This window comes from Dermacentor andersoni, chromosome 1, assembly GCF_023375885.2.
Source record: "Dermacentor andersoni chromosome 1, qqDerAnde1_hic_scaffold, whole genome shotgun sequence".
In the NCBI taxonomy this organism is placed as follows: Eukaryota; Metazoa; Arthropoda; class Arachnida; order Ixodida; family Ixodidae; genus Dermacentor; species Dermacentor andersoni.
In genome coordinates, this window is record NC_092814.1 from 258507061 (window position 1) to 258522810 (window position 15750).

Sequence of the window (15750 nt, forward strand, 5' to 3'; positions counted from 1 at the left end):
TTTACCGCTTACCCAACACTTGTTGGGTGCTGTGCAAGGCAGGTCAGATGAGTTCCAACACAGAAAAGGAAGCACCGTAATTGCTGCCACATGAATGAGGTTAAGTTCCCCATGAAGCGCTGCACAGCAGTCTTGACTGTTGTCATTGCCCTGTGGAGTCGTGGGAACTGGACAAAGGCTACAAAGGCATACACCACCAGCGCTTCTTTCAAGCTTAATTGCTAGATGGAGGCAGTGTTGCTTGCGAAGGCTGTCACACATGGTAGCGAGTCGCCTGCATGCAACCAGTTACACTGCACGTTTTCGAGTGTGTCGTTTGCTTGAGAGCACATGAGTCAGGCTAACGTGCGGATCCCAGAATTGGAAAGGAAATGCTACTTTAATTTGTTCATATTTGTGTATCTTGTTGCAGCTTTTTTTTATCTTGTTGTCTTTAACATGAAGCTACCACGTAAGAAGTGGCCAAAGGAAAGAAGAACTAGGAGAACTAAACAGAGGGGAACAATAGGCATAGAAGAAAGAAAACCTGTTCACTTTTTCTAGCTGATGGTTCACGTTAGTGCAGCATGTTTGTCAAGCCCCTTGTGATCGGTAGAGTCTCTCAGCCTTACAAACTATGATGCTGAGAGGGACAGAAGTACAATTCTTTGTAAATCGAACCTGAACCCAGCATCATCTTCTATCATCATCAACTACCTGTGTCTTACATGCATGGTGTCTACGATGGCAAAGGGCAGCACTCAAGAATTGAGAGCTGCACTGGAAGAGGGTCACTATAAACTGGTGCGAAAATCCAATGCCAGAACCAGGGTGTCTACCAAGTTGACATTATCAAATTTCCCGAGTTTCCCAGGTTTTCCCTGAGTTTCCTTGCAAAATTCCCTGAGCGACACAGACCTTTGTTTTATATCAAGATGGGCTGACACCATGTCACCCGTTACTGTCACTCTCTAGTAAGCATAATAAATAATAAAAAAAAAAAAAACGACCTAATCCAGTTTGAATAGTGACGAGTAGTATTTATTTTCTTCAAAAAGAAAACACAAGGATTAGTAAAATGAACAATGAATAAAATACCTTCGAAAAAAAATCGTAAGGCCCATTGCAAATCGAGTCGAACATTTTCAAGCACGAATAAAAAGAGATGCATAGAGAAGCAAATATTTTCGAATATGAGCTATTTGAAAAAAAAATCTATCAACTGATAACAAGCTCATTGGTATGAGACCAGAACTTTGTCACAAGTGAGTTTCTCTCTCAGCAGCTAGAAAGTCAAGCTCAACTGTCCCAACATACTCTCAGCCCGCTTTCACTGCTTTAAAAGAGTTTATTTTGGTTCGGATGATTCAAGAGACACCTGCATCTCGGCGTCAGCCAACACTGTGTTTTTTGAGCTCAAGTTTTTTCAAAGAAGCGGCGGCATCGCCTTCCTTTCGCATTCATTCCTCAATTTCCCATCCATTCAGCTTAAGCTCCTTCAAAGAGTATGAAGGAAAAGAATAGGTGACAGGATGAACGTTATCGGCAACTTCTTATGATGCAATTACGCATGGAAACTGATTCCTCGTCACTGGACCAGATCTTGCGTACACTCGCTTCTACTCGCCCAGAGGGTGGAATGTGAGCGGCAAGCTCAGCTAAGACAGCTCAGGAGCAGTCTACCCAAAAAAGGCCTTTGCATCGAAACCCTGTGCACACGACAGAACATAGCGCACATCCTGTCACATGTCCTTTTCCGTCATACTCGAAAGTTGCGCTAAAGCAAGACAAGAATATAATGCACTAATTCGCCCATTCAGCAATACTTGTTAACTTAATTCCTTCAAAAAAGCGGCGGCAAACTTCCTTTCTCGTTCATTCCTCAACATGTCGGTCCTTTGTTCCCGTCCTCTTCAGCCACGCATTCGCCTCACGGACCATTTGAAGCATCCTCTTGGTCAGTTGTATAGTCAACATTCGATTTTTTGGGCTCCTCAGGGACGGCGAAAACGTCCAAAAAAAAAAAAATCAATGCATGTCTTTTACTGCCCTTAAGGGCTCAAATCGCCACAGGCACGTCCAAAAAAGCTCTGAAGGCCTGTCAGTACACTTATTAGGCATATCGGTGCTTGTACTGTGACAGGAAATGGTGGGTGCGCGCATGTATAATTAAGGAATACATACTCTGCCCGTGGAAATAGCGCCTTCCCACGCTTGTTACACTTCACTGCAATACTTTTGCGTATGCTTCACCAAGTAACATTTCTGTAAGGAGGTGAAGCTGACTTTCGGGAACCGGCATTATGCAACGCACCATGCTTTCCAAGCTTCTAAGCCAATCGCGAGGACCGCAAAGGTCGAGTCCGTGCCATTGCTGATAGCAGCGAATTCTTTCAATAAAAAAACACAGCACCCAACAGCAAGAAGCTTAATAGCGAACGCCGAAGCAGCTAGGCCTAACGTAGCCGCGGTGGTGGCTACGGCTGCCAGCGGATGATGATGATGATGTAATGCGGCTTCACCCTTTGCAACGAGCAGGCATGTCAATTGCACGCCCTAGCCATGAAAAAAAATGGGAGGGGGACACAAAAACGAAACAAAAATCAGAACATAAATAAACAAAACAGTAAACACACGACCCGCAAAAGGGGGGGGGGGGGGGGTAATGAAGGGCCACAGTGGTGCACACAACACTCAACACTTGAGCGTTCAAGGCCACACTTGGTCAGCATTTCAGCACTGGTGTCAACTGCCCCATTTGTGTCTGCGTAACCCAATGAAACTTGAAGCCTTTTCACCTCCGTTCGCCAATACGGGGCCGCCTAGTTGGTTGTAGTTCAACACCACGTGTTCGATCGTTTCGTCTACACTTCTGCATGCGTGGCACAACACACTATCATAGCAATGTCATACATTTTCACATGCACAAGTGTCCGAAGGGCTCCCGCCCTCACCTTGAACAACAGCGCACTTCCCAAGCCGTTCAGCACACAGTGGCAATGTTGCGTTTGTGTTGACAGTATAGGGTGAGTGTTGACTTGTCATCTTGTTGTTGTCGCTCCCTGCATCCCTCCTCTTCAGTCACTCGTCAGTGCACGTCGTGTGCATAAGCCTGTCCGCCCTCCGCATTCAGTGGTTTCTTGAAAAAACCAAACAGCTTCTCCAATCGGTAGACACCCCTCACCCACGCCATACGAAGGCATGTGACCGTCAGATATTTGAACACATGCCATGCCTATCGATCTCGCTGCATGCAGAGCAGGCGCCCGCGAAATGTCAGCTTACTGGCCGCCTCCCGCACTTCAAAGCTCGACCACCCCACGTCCTGTTGCACTGCTTCGTTAGCCACTTTGCCATGACAGCTGGGCGCAACACGTCCCACCTCCCCTTACTGCTGCTCAAGCCATCCACGGGTGCTGACAGACAAAGAAACAACAGCGTTGGCAAATGACAGGCTGGGTATGTGCACGAGTTTCCATAACTCTCACACCATGATGTACCGATTACACCCCCCAAAGCAACAGCAATGCAATATGCACTGGGCCCCGAGTCAGGTGAGGTGAAGTATTTCGTCATGGATGTCATACATATCTGCTGCCGTGGACAGCTGCACACCAAGATATTTGTACACAGATTGGCGGATCAGCTGCTCTCCATCCGAGGCTACTGGGATGTCACCTGTAGAGTCACCCGCAAGTTAGACCACCACAATCTTTTTGGTGCTGAAGTGAAGGCCTAGACCAGAGATCTTCGAATGCCAGATATCTAGCTAGGTTTGAAGGTCCTGTGCACACTCTGCCATCACCACTAGGTCATCTGCAAAAGCCAAGGCCGGCAGTTTGTTGTTCTCGTCTATCCCCGTGGTGGTGTACCTAAGGCAGAAGCTGAGGCCCGCGTTCAAAAGCTTTCTCTCAATGCTGGTGACATAAATGATGCACTGCAGTGGCAACAGCGGGTAACCTTGACGAAGACCCCTGACCACTGCGACAGGCTCGGACTCAACAGAACCAAAGTGTGCCGTGATGCTGTTCCCCTTATACAAACATCGTACTATTGACAACGCTTCCAGCAGACCCAAAGCGGCAAGGCAGTTAAAACATAGGTGCATGTGGTACATTGTCATAAGCCTTCTCAACATAAAGGAAGCAGCATAGCAGAGACCGTCTGCATGCGAGAGTGCCGGTTCGAGGTGGCGAGATCAAAGTGGTGGCGGTGGTGGTGGCTTTGATTAATGGCTTTCGGATCCGTGGTCACGGCAAAAAGTCCGGAAAATCGGATGGCGAAGGGTTCTTGCGCCCGAAATTTCAGATGTTCTTATACAATGACTCTATGGGGTACGTGACGGTGCCGCGAAGCCATGCGAATTATTGGGCATCTCCCAAAAATTGGGCGTCCGGAAAATCACTCGTTGATTCTACACTGCAACTTCTCCAGCCGACGACACAGCATCGTAATTCCTTACGATTCCTCTGTTACTCGAGCCAGCGTTAGCGCAACTTTTGTTCCCTTTCAATAAAATTACAGCTAATTTTCCCTGATAGAAGCAGAAATTCCCTGAGTTTTCCCTGAGTATTTCCAGACTATTCAAAATTTCTGAGAATTCCCAGTTTCTCCGGTTGGTAGACAGCCTGCAGAACTGTCGTGTGGGACAAGTTGGATTTTGTGGTGAACAGCACAACACTGGCACCTTTGGAAGGTGCGCGATTCATAGCTTGAAAATCCTTCCTTGCTTATGCTTCATCAACTAAGCATCAACTTGCCTATAGTTTGAAATTTATCTATTTGCTATGCTAAATTTCAAACTATAGGCAACAGCACTTAGTTATTTTTCATTGATTTGCATACTTTTTTTGTTATTGGGCTCTCAATAATTTTACAACCTCCCTTTTCTTTCACTCATTTCTTTCGTTCTTTATCTATATACTTATTCTTTTTTTTTACCACAAGGACCATTTTCTGCCACCACTTTCATTCTCTTTCAGGGAGACGATAGTTCACTGACCTCTAGCATAGCATATAATCTACCCCCCCCCCCCCCCCACACACACACACACTCTGTCGTCTAGGCCCCTTCTACAAAAAGAGGAGCCCACAGTGACACATCAACCGGCTGACACACGGTGCTACCTCACATTCCTCCACCAATGTTCAGTAGCACGCCTTTCAATTCTACACCCTCACCGCTAACACACTCTCGGTCATTGCCTCGCCCACCCGCCTTACCCTCTCCCCCATTTAGAAGAACCGTACCTATATATACTGTGCCGAGGAAAGCACATGTCGCCTTGAAAAAGACAAGTCCACTTGCCGAAACGTTGGCTCCTGCTTTCACCTTGTTCTCATTTTGCTCATCATAAAATGGAAATGTCTGATAAATAGAAAGCAGGTGGAAACCTGCTCACTGGAGCATTTGGAATGTTACCAGCTACTTGGCAGCGGCAAGATGTGAAGGTTATGTTCAAGACCATCGTAACAGCAGCAATGCAGATGTCAAGAAAGATGTTGACAAAGGCTATATTTCAATGATGTTGCAATAGAGGCCATTGAACTGTGTTTACTGGTACACTATAGAAGATTGAAGGTAAATTTTACGCCCCCGGTTATGTCCCTCCCCTCCCAACTTTCACATTAGTGCTCAATAAATACATTTATGAAACTGGCCAGCAGTTTCAAAACTGGGTCACAACACTTATTTATATATGTCCAAAAACTCTCTAAGATGAATTTTCTTCAACCTTCACTGTTAATGTACCTACTAAGCCCAACTGCACAGAACTTTGGTTTGTGAGACAGGTCATGCATTTGCTTAAGGTGCGTCAATGCAAAATACTGACCTTGTTTTTAATAACAGCATAATGGCAGAAGCTAACAGAACCAGGATGATCAAATCGTCGAAGGGCTTCACGAAGCATTTTCTTCATGTCTATCACTTCAAACCATGCCAGATCCCTAAGGATTTGAGGATCCACTGTTGGACATTTTGTCTGCAACAGCCACTTGTTAAAAGGAGCAGGACAACTGCAAGCATCATGGTGGAGGGGTCCTACAGAGAAAAGGTTGAACTGTATGAATCCAAGTCCCTAATTACACAAAGACGTGAGGTACTGTCAGACAACCCATGAAAGAGGGAGGAAGCAAATGAACCAAAAACATGATTAAAAAGAAATCAGATTTAAGAGCTCATGAAAAAGTTGTCACTTGAGTGCTGTATGGCACGGTGTTAGCGGTAACGCATTACAAGTAACAGCGTTGCCTGCAATGCATTAATTTTTTTGGCAACTTAGCAACATATTCATAAACTTTTCTTAACTGTTACGAATAACATACAGGTGTTAACATTTTTCAGTAATGTGAAGGGCCACGTTACTGCTTACATTCAATTCCAGTAGACCACACACGCACGCGCACACACACACACACACACACACACACACACACACACACACACACACACACACACACACACACACACACACACACACACACACACACACACGAAAAAAAAAGCCCATACAGCAACTGAACTAAAGTGGTGTGGCAAATAAAATGCATGGGTGCACTCTAATAACCTTTCTTTGGCACTTTTCAAAAAGTGCCAGAACCTCTGCAGCAAGCAAGGGCAATTGACGCAAGCACCTGACCTAATCAAGGCCCACTGCAGGATCTACTTACTGCACCTGGCTGTTACAAGATGGAATTTGGAATTCCACTTTTAAGGCTGTGATTGTTATCAATGCCTTGCTAGAGAAGCGACAGGACCTATAATTTATTTCTTCTAAATTTGGAATTCCCAGGCTGCAGAAGCCTCATGAGCCCAAGTTCATAGTGGAATACTGCAAGGTATATACATTCTAAGTATACTTCTTGCAGCTTCTTGGTGCAACATTGTTTTTATACTGCAGGTCATGAAGCCCATGTGCTGCGCATTACACACTTTGCAAGGTAACAACCACAGTATTTACGTGCTACCAACAGTCGAAGTTCTCATCAAAAGATTAAGCATGGTCACATTACTGGATAACAGTACATTTTTGTGGACCTCTAAGTGTACCTTGGGCAGAACCCATAGGAGGCAAGTTTGTGACACACATCATATGTGTATGAAGGAAAGCTAACGGACTGTTTCCTTGTATAAAAGCTAAAGTCAGTGATAAAAGCTGTGCAGCTGTGTTTCACATGTCATGCACACGTGTCTTGCATATTCACTAGTTGCAATATTCACACATTCCCCTCTATCCTGTTTTTGATTGTAGAGGCCCACATAGCTGCAATCGAAGATTATTGCTCATTTTGAATTTCCCTGCAGAAGTTAGTGTATGATACCACAGGTTGGAAGAAGCGCCATTTACCAACATTATACCACTTTGATCATTTTCAAGACGCAAGAGTAAAGCATGTAAAATCGCCAATTGGATATTATCCATATGTGATGGTACTTTACAGTGTCTGGCTTCAAAAAGTAACTCTACTAATGCTGGTGTTTGCTGATGCAGGTTCAATGCTGTTATGGATCAGGTCCTTATCTGACGGTTGCGGCTACATTGCTCACAAGGTTCAAGTTGTCTTGGATTGTTAATGAAACGAAGAGAAATGCAGTCCTGAAGACCATCGAAAGCGAGCTGTTGAGATATTCTTGAATTGTGCACACTGGAACTTGACGGTACGGCAACTCCACAACTCCAGCACAATGGAGGATGACTACTTCTTTGGGAACGTCTTTTTGAATGAATAGTCATTTCTCGACGCCACTTGAGGATGAGGAGCTTTCTAGGTACCTTTTAACGTCGTGTAATATTGCGGTGAGTGAGCTCAAAGAAAAATTTCCACAAGTTAACAATATCTTCCTCAAATTAAGTACAGCTGTCCCATCCAGTGCATCTGTCGAGCCCTATTCAGCATGTGTGTGAACATATTTACTAAGAAACGAGGCAGGTTGTCCGATATCAACTTCAAAATGAATCTATTGTTGAAGTTAAACAGCAGGTTGTAATTTATTAGAAAGCAGGATTGCCAACTGGGTGAGTTGATAAGGTGTCATAACGAAAAAGAAAGAGTGCAAATGGAACGGGGACATAAAGAAGGATAACGACATGAAAGCTTACTAACAACTAGGTTTTTTATCTAAATAAACACAGAACAGTATATACAGTCATAAAAGGTAACGAAAAAGATCACATGAAAGCTTAACAATTGTTAGAAACTATTCAGGGGACATGACAAATGGTTGTCAAGAACGCAAACTGTTTATCACAAAGTGAAGTTGATATTTGGCTAACACACATTACACATTTTCTTTTGATGTGGAAAAGCGCACAATCAAAGTTTCAAGGAACAGATCTACAGATTTGTAGATGCCTCCTATCAGAACGTCTTAGCCAGGGCATGCGACAAATTGGTCATGGTGATAAAAAGCTCCAAGTAAGGCAGTATACTCCCTGAAAATCCAAGAAACTCGAGAGGTTTACCAAGTTTCCATATTATTCATAAGCTATAGCAGGGGCTAAATAATGTCTCAAGTCGATTATGACGCTTGGATAATCTTTCCAACACTTAAAGGGCCCCAGGTCTGGCCATTTTGAGCTGACAATCGCAGAGCATACAATGCACGCTAACGATTGTGTTTGCAAAGAATCACATTGCTACGCACCGCGGAAAGGTCTGAAATTTCAATTCGAACTCTCTTTTCCCTTTCCCTTGTGGCGACCCCGCTCCAAGCCGGATGGTGACATGCTGGTGTCCCTGCACCTACGTACTCAGGTCCGCAGTGTGATGTCACTCGTGGCAACACGTGATTTCGAGAATTATTCAAGGCAACATCTGTTATTTCTGTGATCTGTTGCTTGAATTGATCAATTGATGTTTAGAGAAATAATAAAACACACAAATGGAATGTCTGCATGTTTTTGTTTTACTTCGCATCGAAGCAAGAGAGATGTACTTCCACCTCGTCTGCTTGTTCCCACAGTCGTGCAGTCATGTGCGCAGGTACCGAAACTATGCCATTTTCTACTGTGTTCCAGCGCGCAATCATGCTCTGCGATCCATTATTGTATGAAACTCTATGCTGCAATCCGCTTGTTCTGCCTCGGTATTCGTGTAGCACTGAACTATACCGCTAGTCATGTGTCCTTGTGCACAGCGCGCAAAATCATGCGCTGCGCGAAACCAGACAATCACAACAGCTCGTGCGCAGCGCCATCAGCAAAAATGCGCAGCGCCGCAAAAAAATTTAATAAATAAAAATCATCATCATCATCATCATCAGCCTGGTTATGCCCACGGCAGGGCAAAGGCCTCTCCCATACTTCTCCAACTACCCCGGTCATGTACTAATTGTGGCCATGTTGTCCCAACACAACACAACAATAAATAAAAATAAATCATCATCATCATCATCATCATCATCATCATCATCATCATCAGCCTAGTTACGCCCACTGCAGGGCAAAGGCCTCTCCCATACTTCTCCAACTACCCCGGTCATGTACTAATTGTGGCCATGTTGTCCCTGCAAACGTCTTAATGTCATCCGCCCACCTAACTTTCTGCCGCCCCCTGCTACGCTTCCCTTTTTTCTTTTTATTTTTTTTATTTAGAACATACTGCAGGCCTACAGTAGGCCCAAGCAGGAGGGCGAATACATAATATATGCAAAAGAACAGGATTAGCAAAATTGAAAAATGCTAAATACAAGTTGTGACACAAAATACAGCAATAAATACAAGGCTCAGATGCAAACTACAAAAAGTAAACGTATAAATAAATGGCTCTCAAATTAAATGCTGTGAAGAAAACATTGAGTCAAAAGAATCAGCTCTGGTTAAAAGATCTGGCGGACACCTGTTCCACTCCTCAATGGTGCGTGGAAAAAATGAGTATTTAAAGGCGTTAATCCTAGCACTGTAAGGGGTTAATGATTGCGCATGATGATTTCGTGTTTGGCGCGTAGTGTTAGGTTTAAGGAAGGGGTCTGCATTCATAGACAGTTTATGGTTTTTTAGTAAGAACAGTAGTTTTAGTCTTTGAATTTTCCGGCGCAGCTGTAATGTTTCAATACCGTGAGTTCGCATGAGGGTCGTTGGTGAGTCAGTTACACGATACTTTGAAAAAATAAAACGGATGGCTTTGCGTTGAATCATTTCAAGGGCCTCGATGTTACGTTTAGTGTAGGGATCCCAGACGGTGCACGCATATTCTAGTGATGGCCTTATTATTGAAAAGTAGGTTAATTTTTTAAGTTCAGGTGGGGCAAGTTTTAGTTTATGTCTAAGAAAGCAGAGTTTACGAAAGGCTGAGGAGCATACGTTGGACACATGTTTATTCCAGCTAAGGTTTTTCGTTATTGTAACTCCTAGATACTTGTACTCGCTGACTTCGGTCAGAAGGTGAGATGAAATATTGTAAGGAAATGAGAAGGAAGCCTTTTTGTTAGTTATCGTCATGTATACTGTTTTCTCTAAATTTAGCTTCATGTCCCATTTATTACACCATGTATGTATGTTCTGAAGATTGGAGTTTAGTAAAACTTGATCATCTTGGCAAGTAATTTGGTGAAATAAAACGCAGTCATCTGCAAATAATCTAATTTGAACAGGGGTAGTTATAACATTAGTAATGTCATTGATATATATCAAAAAGAGGAGAGGTCCGAGGACGCTTCCCTGTGGGACGCCTGAAGTGACCGGCAGGTGGTTTGAATAGCAATCATCAATACAAACAAATTGTGTGCAGTGACAAAGGTATGAGGAAATCCAACGAATTATGAAATTAGGAAGACCAATAAGTTCAAGTTTGTAAATTAGTTTGGCATGAGAAATAACATCAAAGGCTTTGCTGAAGTCTAAAAAAATAACATCCATTTGACCAGCGCTATTTAGTACACTTGCAAAAGTATGAATGACAGAAGTTAGCTGAGTGACAGTGGAAAAGCCTTTTCGAAACCCGTGCTGATGGGGGGTAAGTTCCTTGTTATCGTTTAGGAATGTAGTTATGTAGTTAGCTATGATATGCTCAGCAAGTTTGCAACATGTGGAAGTTATTGATATGGGACGATAATTAGTAATCAAGGCAGGATCACCCTTTTTCAGCACGGGCACAATCCGCGCTTTCCTCCAGTCGGAAGGAATGTTTCCTGTTTCAAATGATTTGCGGAAAATAACAACCAGGGACTCTGTGATGGCTTCTGCATAACGGCGCAAAAAAATATTTGGTATCCCGTCAGGTCCAGCGGACGCTTTAGTTTTGAGGTTGAGTAGCATGGAGAATACGCCAGATGAAGAAACAATGTCGGGGGTCGAGTTGGGAGACATGGTACTGGATTGAACAAATAAACCATGATGGGAAAACACACTCTGAAAATACTTATTGAATGCCTCAGAGATTTGCGATTTATCAGCAAGCTGCACACCTTGACATGAAATGCGCGTAATTGTTTTTTTCTTTTTCGATAAAAATTTCCAGAACTTATGTGGTGAGTCACGAAGAAAATTTGGCAGGCTATACTGAAAGTAATTTTGTTTAGCCTGGCGCAAAGCACTTGTGAAGTTAGCCTGATGTATTTTAACTATATTTCGACAGGCACCCCCACGCTTCAGTCGTTTGATTTTTCTTTTCAAATGTATTATTTCTCGCGTGATCCAAGGAGTTTTCTTACACGTTTTCTTCATTCTATTAGGAATGTAGTTATCAATGCAGTACGTACAGATCTCTTTAAATTTATTCCAGAGTTCATCAACATTAGTTCCTTGAAACATGTCAAGGTGCAAGCTGAAGTAGTCTAACACACTTTCATCATTAGCTCTGGAGAAGTTTTTCGTGGAAATAATTTTTGCTGGTTCACTGTCGACATTTTGTTGAATGGGACAAGTAAAAACCACCATGCAGTGATCAGATAACCCAGTTTCAACTGAAACAGTAAAACGTTCCGTTTCTTGGCTGAGAAAGACGAGGTCGAGAATAGATGCAGCTTCACCATGTATGCGCGTTGGGTGCTTAACTCCTTGTTGCAAATTATGAGTCAGCATAATATCACACATGTATGAAGCATTTATGTCATTGTTTGTACTAGGGAAGGGACTATTCCAGTCAATATTCGGGAGATTAAAATCACCGACAAGGTATATTTTATCACGGCGAAATTTAGACATGTGATCGGCCAGATCACATAAATATTGAGGTGGTGAATCAGGTGGTCTGTATACAGCAAAAAGCACAAACGATCTACCCCCGTACGACAGTTTTAAAGTCACACTTTCATGGTTAGCTATTTGCTGCAACATGTGTGCCTCTGTGTTTTGATTCACCAGGACCGCAACTCCCCCTCCACGTGTTGCTCTATCACGGCGAAAAACTTGATAAGAGCGGGGGAAAACAGTTTCATCATCAATATCATCTCTCAGCCAAGTCTCGGTTATAACTACGGCGTGTGGATTGTGAATCAACAAGATAGCCTCCAAAGCCTCCGATTTATTTACAACACTACGTGCATTTATATTAAGTAAGCGAAATTCCTTAACACGAGGTTGTGAAAGTCAGTCTTTGCTTTGATAACTGTTTTTATCACCGAGTTTAACTCTGCTGTTATCGCTGTCATCCCAGGTGTAAAGCATTTTTTCGATTCGCAGCTTGTCATTTATCAAGGTGACTTTTTTCCCTTCATCCCTTTCTGTTTTTGCGCTGTCCCACAGTAATTTACGCTTCCTAAGTGTGTTTCGTGAATAATCGTTCTGTATTGAAATATTACTGCCTTTTAGTTTCTTGCAGTTTTTAAAGAGTTCTTGCTTTTCGTTATAGTCCTGGAAGAACACAATTACAGGGCGGTTTGTTGCCTTTTTGCCCAGCCTGTGTATTCTGCCCACAGAACTGCAAGATACATTAAGCTTTTCTGCAAAAATTTCAGTTAGAACCTTCTTTTTCAAGTCAGCCTCAGATTCCCCGGGTTCCTCTTTTACTCCAAAAACAATAAGGTTTGAGCGGCGGCTCCTGTCTTCTAAATCAGTTATTTTCGACTGGAGTTCATATATTGTTTGTTCTAGAGTGTCAATCCTGTTTGTCTGCTTTTCCAAGGCTGTAAACCTTAGTCTCATATCATTCATGAGTTTTTCCATATTGCTCTGTTGCTCTCTCAAAGCAGTCACTTCAGTGGCTAGGCCCTTTTGCCCTTTAAGTAATTCTTTCAGCATTTCACTAGTATCCGGACCCGGATTAGTTTCAACGTCTCCACATAGGAGCAGTTTGCACATACAAAAAGCATTGTAGGCAATTTCAACGAACTGCTGTGGGCACGGCAGGACCAGAAGACAGCGGCAATCACTTTTAACAGAACAGTAATCGGTACTAACCTGCACAAGGCAGAAGAGAAGCTTGTGAGACCACATGCCTACGCTGGTCCCGCCGCGCCCACTGAAGACAAATTCCTGTTGACGTTCTTTTAAAGGCGATTCCCTTGGAATCCAGTCCGTAACTCTTAAGTGACCATCGGTTATCTTCCCTCCTCATTACATGTCCGGCCCATGCCCATTTCTTTTTCTTGATTTCAACTAAGATGTCGTTTACCCGCGTTTGTTGCCGAACCCAATCTGCTCTTTTCTTATCCCTTAACGTTACACCCATCATTCTTCTTTCCATAGCTCGTTGCGTCGTCCTCAATTTCAGCAGAACCCTTTTCGTAAGCCTCCAGGTTTCTGCCCCATATGTGAGTACTGGTAACACACAGCTGTTGTACACTTTCCTTTTGAGGGATAGTGGCAACCTGCTGTTCATGATTTGAGAATGCCTGCCAAACGCACCCCAACCCATTCTTATTCTTCTGGTTATTTCAGTCTCATGATCCGGATCCGTGGTCACTACCTGCCCTAAGTAGATGTATTCCCTTACCACTTCCAGTGCTTCCCTACCTATCGTAAACTGCTGTTCTCTTCCGAGACTGTTAAACAATACTTTAGTTTTCTGCAGATTAATTTTCAGACCCACCCTTCTGCTTTGCCTCTCCAGGTCAGTGAGCATGCATTGCAATTGGTCTCCTGAGTTACTAAGCAAGGCAATATCATCAGCGAATCGCAAGTTGCTAAGGTATTCTCCATCAACTTTTATCCCCAATTCTTCCCACTCCAGGCCTCTGAATACCTCCTGTAAACATGCTGTGAATAGCATTGGAGATATCGTATCTCCGTGTCTGACGCCTTTCTTTATAGGGATTTTGTTGCTTTCTTTGTGGAGGACTACGGTGGCTGTGGAGCCGCTATAGATATCTTCCAGTATTTTTACATATGGCTCATCTACACCCTGATTCCGTAATGCCTCCATGACTGCTGAGGTTTCGACTGAATCAAACGCTTTCTCGTAATCAATGAAAGCTATATATAAGGGTTGGTTATATTCTGAACATTTCTCTATCACTTGATTGATAGTGTGAATATGGTCTATTGTTGAGTAGCCTTTACGGAATCCTGCCTGGTCCTTTGGTTGACAGAAGTCTAAGGTGTTCCTGATTCTATTTGCGATTACCTTAGTAAATACTTTGTAGGCAACGGACAGTAAGCTGATCGGTCTATAATTTTTCAAGTCTTTGGCGTCCCCTTTCTTATGGATTAGGATTATGTTAGCGTTCTTCCAAGATTCCGGTACGCTCGAGGTTATGAGGCATCGCGTATACAGGGTGGCCAGTTTCTCTAGAACAATCTGACCACCATCCTTCAACAAATCTGCTGTTACCTGATCCTCCCCAGCTGCCTTCCCCCTTTGCATAGCTCCTAAGGCTTTCTTTACTTCTTCTGGCGTTACCTGTGGGATTTTGAATTCCTCTAGGCTATTCTCTCTTCCACTATCGTTGTGGGTGCCACTGGTACTGTATAAATCTCTATAGCACTCATCAGCCACTTGAACTATCTCATCCATATTAGTAACGATATGGCCGGCTTTGTCTCTTAACGCACACATCTGATTCTTGCCTATTCCTAGTTTCTTCTTCCCTGTTTTTAGGCTTCCTCCGTTCCTGAGAGCCTGTTCAATTCTATCCATATTATAGTTCCTGATGTCCGCTGTCTTACGCTTGTTGATTAACTTAGAAAGTTCTTCCAGTTCTATTCTAGCTGTAGGATTAGAGGCTTTCATACATTGGCGTTTCTTGATCAGATCTTTCGTCTCCTGCGATAGCTTACTGGTTTCCTGTCTAACGGCGTTACCACCGACTTCTATTGCGCACTCCTTAATGATGCCCATGAGATTGTCGTTCATTGCTTCAACGCTAAGGTCCTCTTCCTGAGTTAAAGCCGAATACCTGTTCTGTAGTTTGATCCGGAATTCCTCTAGTTTCCCTCTTACCGCTAACTCATTGATTGGCTTCTTGTGTATCAGTTTCTTTCGTTCCCTCCTCAAGTCTAGGCTAATTCGAGTTCTTACCATCCTGTGGTCACTGCAGCGTACCTTGCCGAGCACGTCTACATCTTGAATGATGCCAGGGTTCGCGCAGAGTATGAAGTCGATTTCATTTCTAGTCTCACCATTCGGGCTCCTCCACGTCCACTTTCGACTAACCCGCTTGCGGAAAAAGGTATTCATTATCCGCATATTATTCTGTTCTGCAAACTCTACTAATAATTCTCCTCTGCTATTCCTAGAGCCTATGCCATATTCCCCCACTGACTTGTTTCCAGCCTGCTTCTTGCCTACCCTGGCATTGAAGTCGCCCATCAGTATAGTGTATTTTGTTTTGACTTTACCCATCGCCGATTCTACGTCTTCATAAAAGCTTTCGACTTCCTGGTCATCATG

At 43.4% G+C, this 15750-nt stretch overlaps 1 protein-coding gene across 1 annotated transcript in view; it reads right to left on the reverse strand.

Annotated features, from left to right (window-relative positions):
* The window catches only part of LOC126547847 (protein O-glucosyltransferase 2-like), a 60575-nt gene that overhangs the window by 20705 nt on the left and 24120 nt on the right, over positions 1–15750 (reverse strand). Inside the window, exon 3 of the mRNA XM_050195873.2 lies at positions 5814–6022. Coding sequence (XP_050051830.1) covers positions 5814–6022 — 209 coding nt within the window. The remainder of the gene's footprint in view (positions 1–5813; positions 6023–15750) is intronic.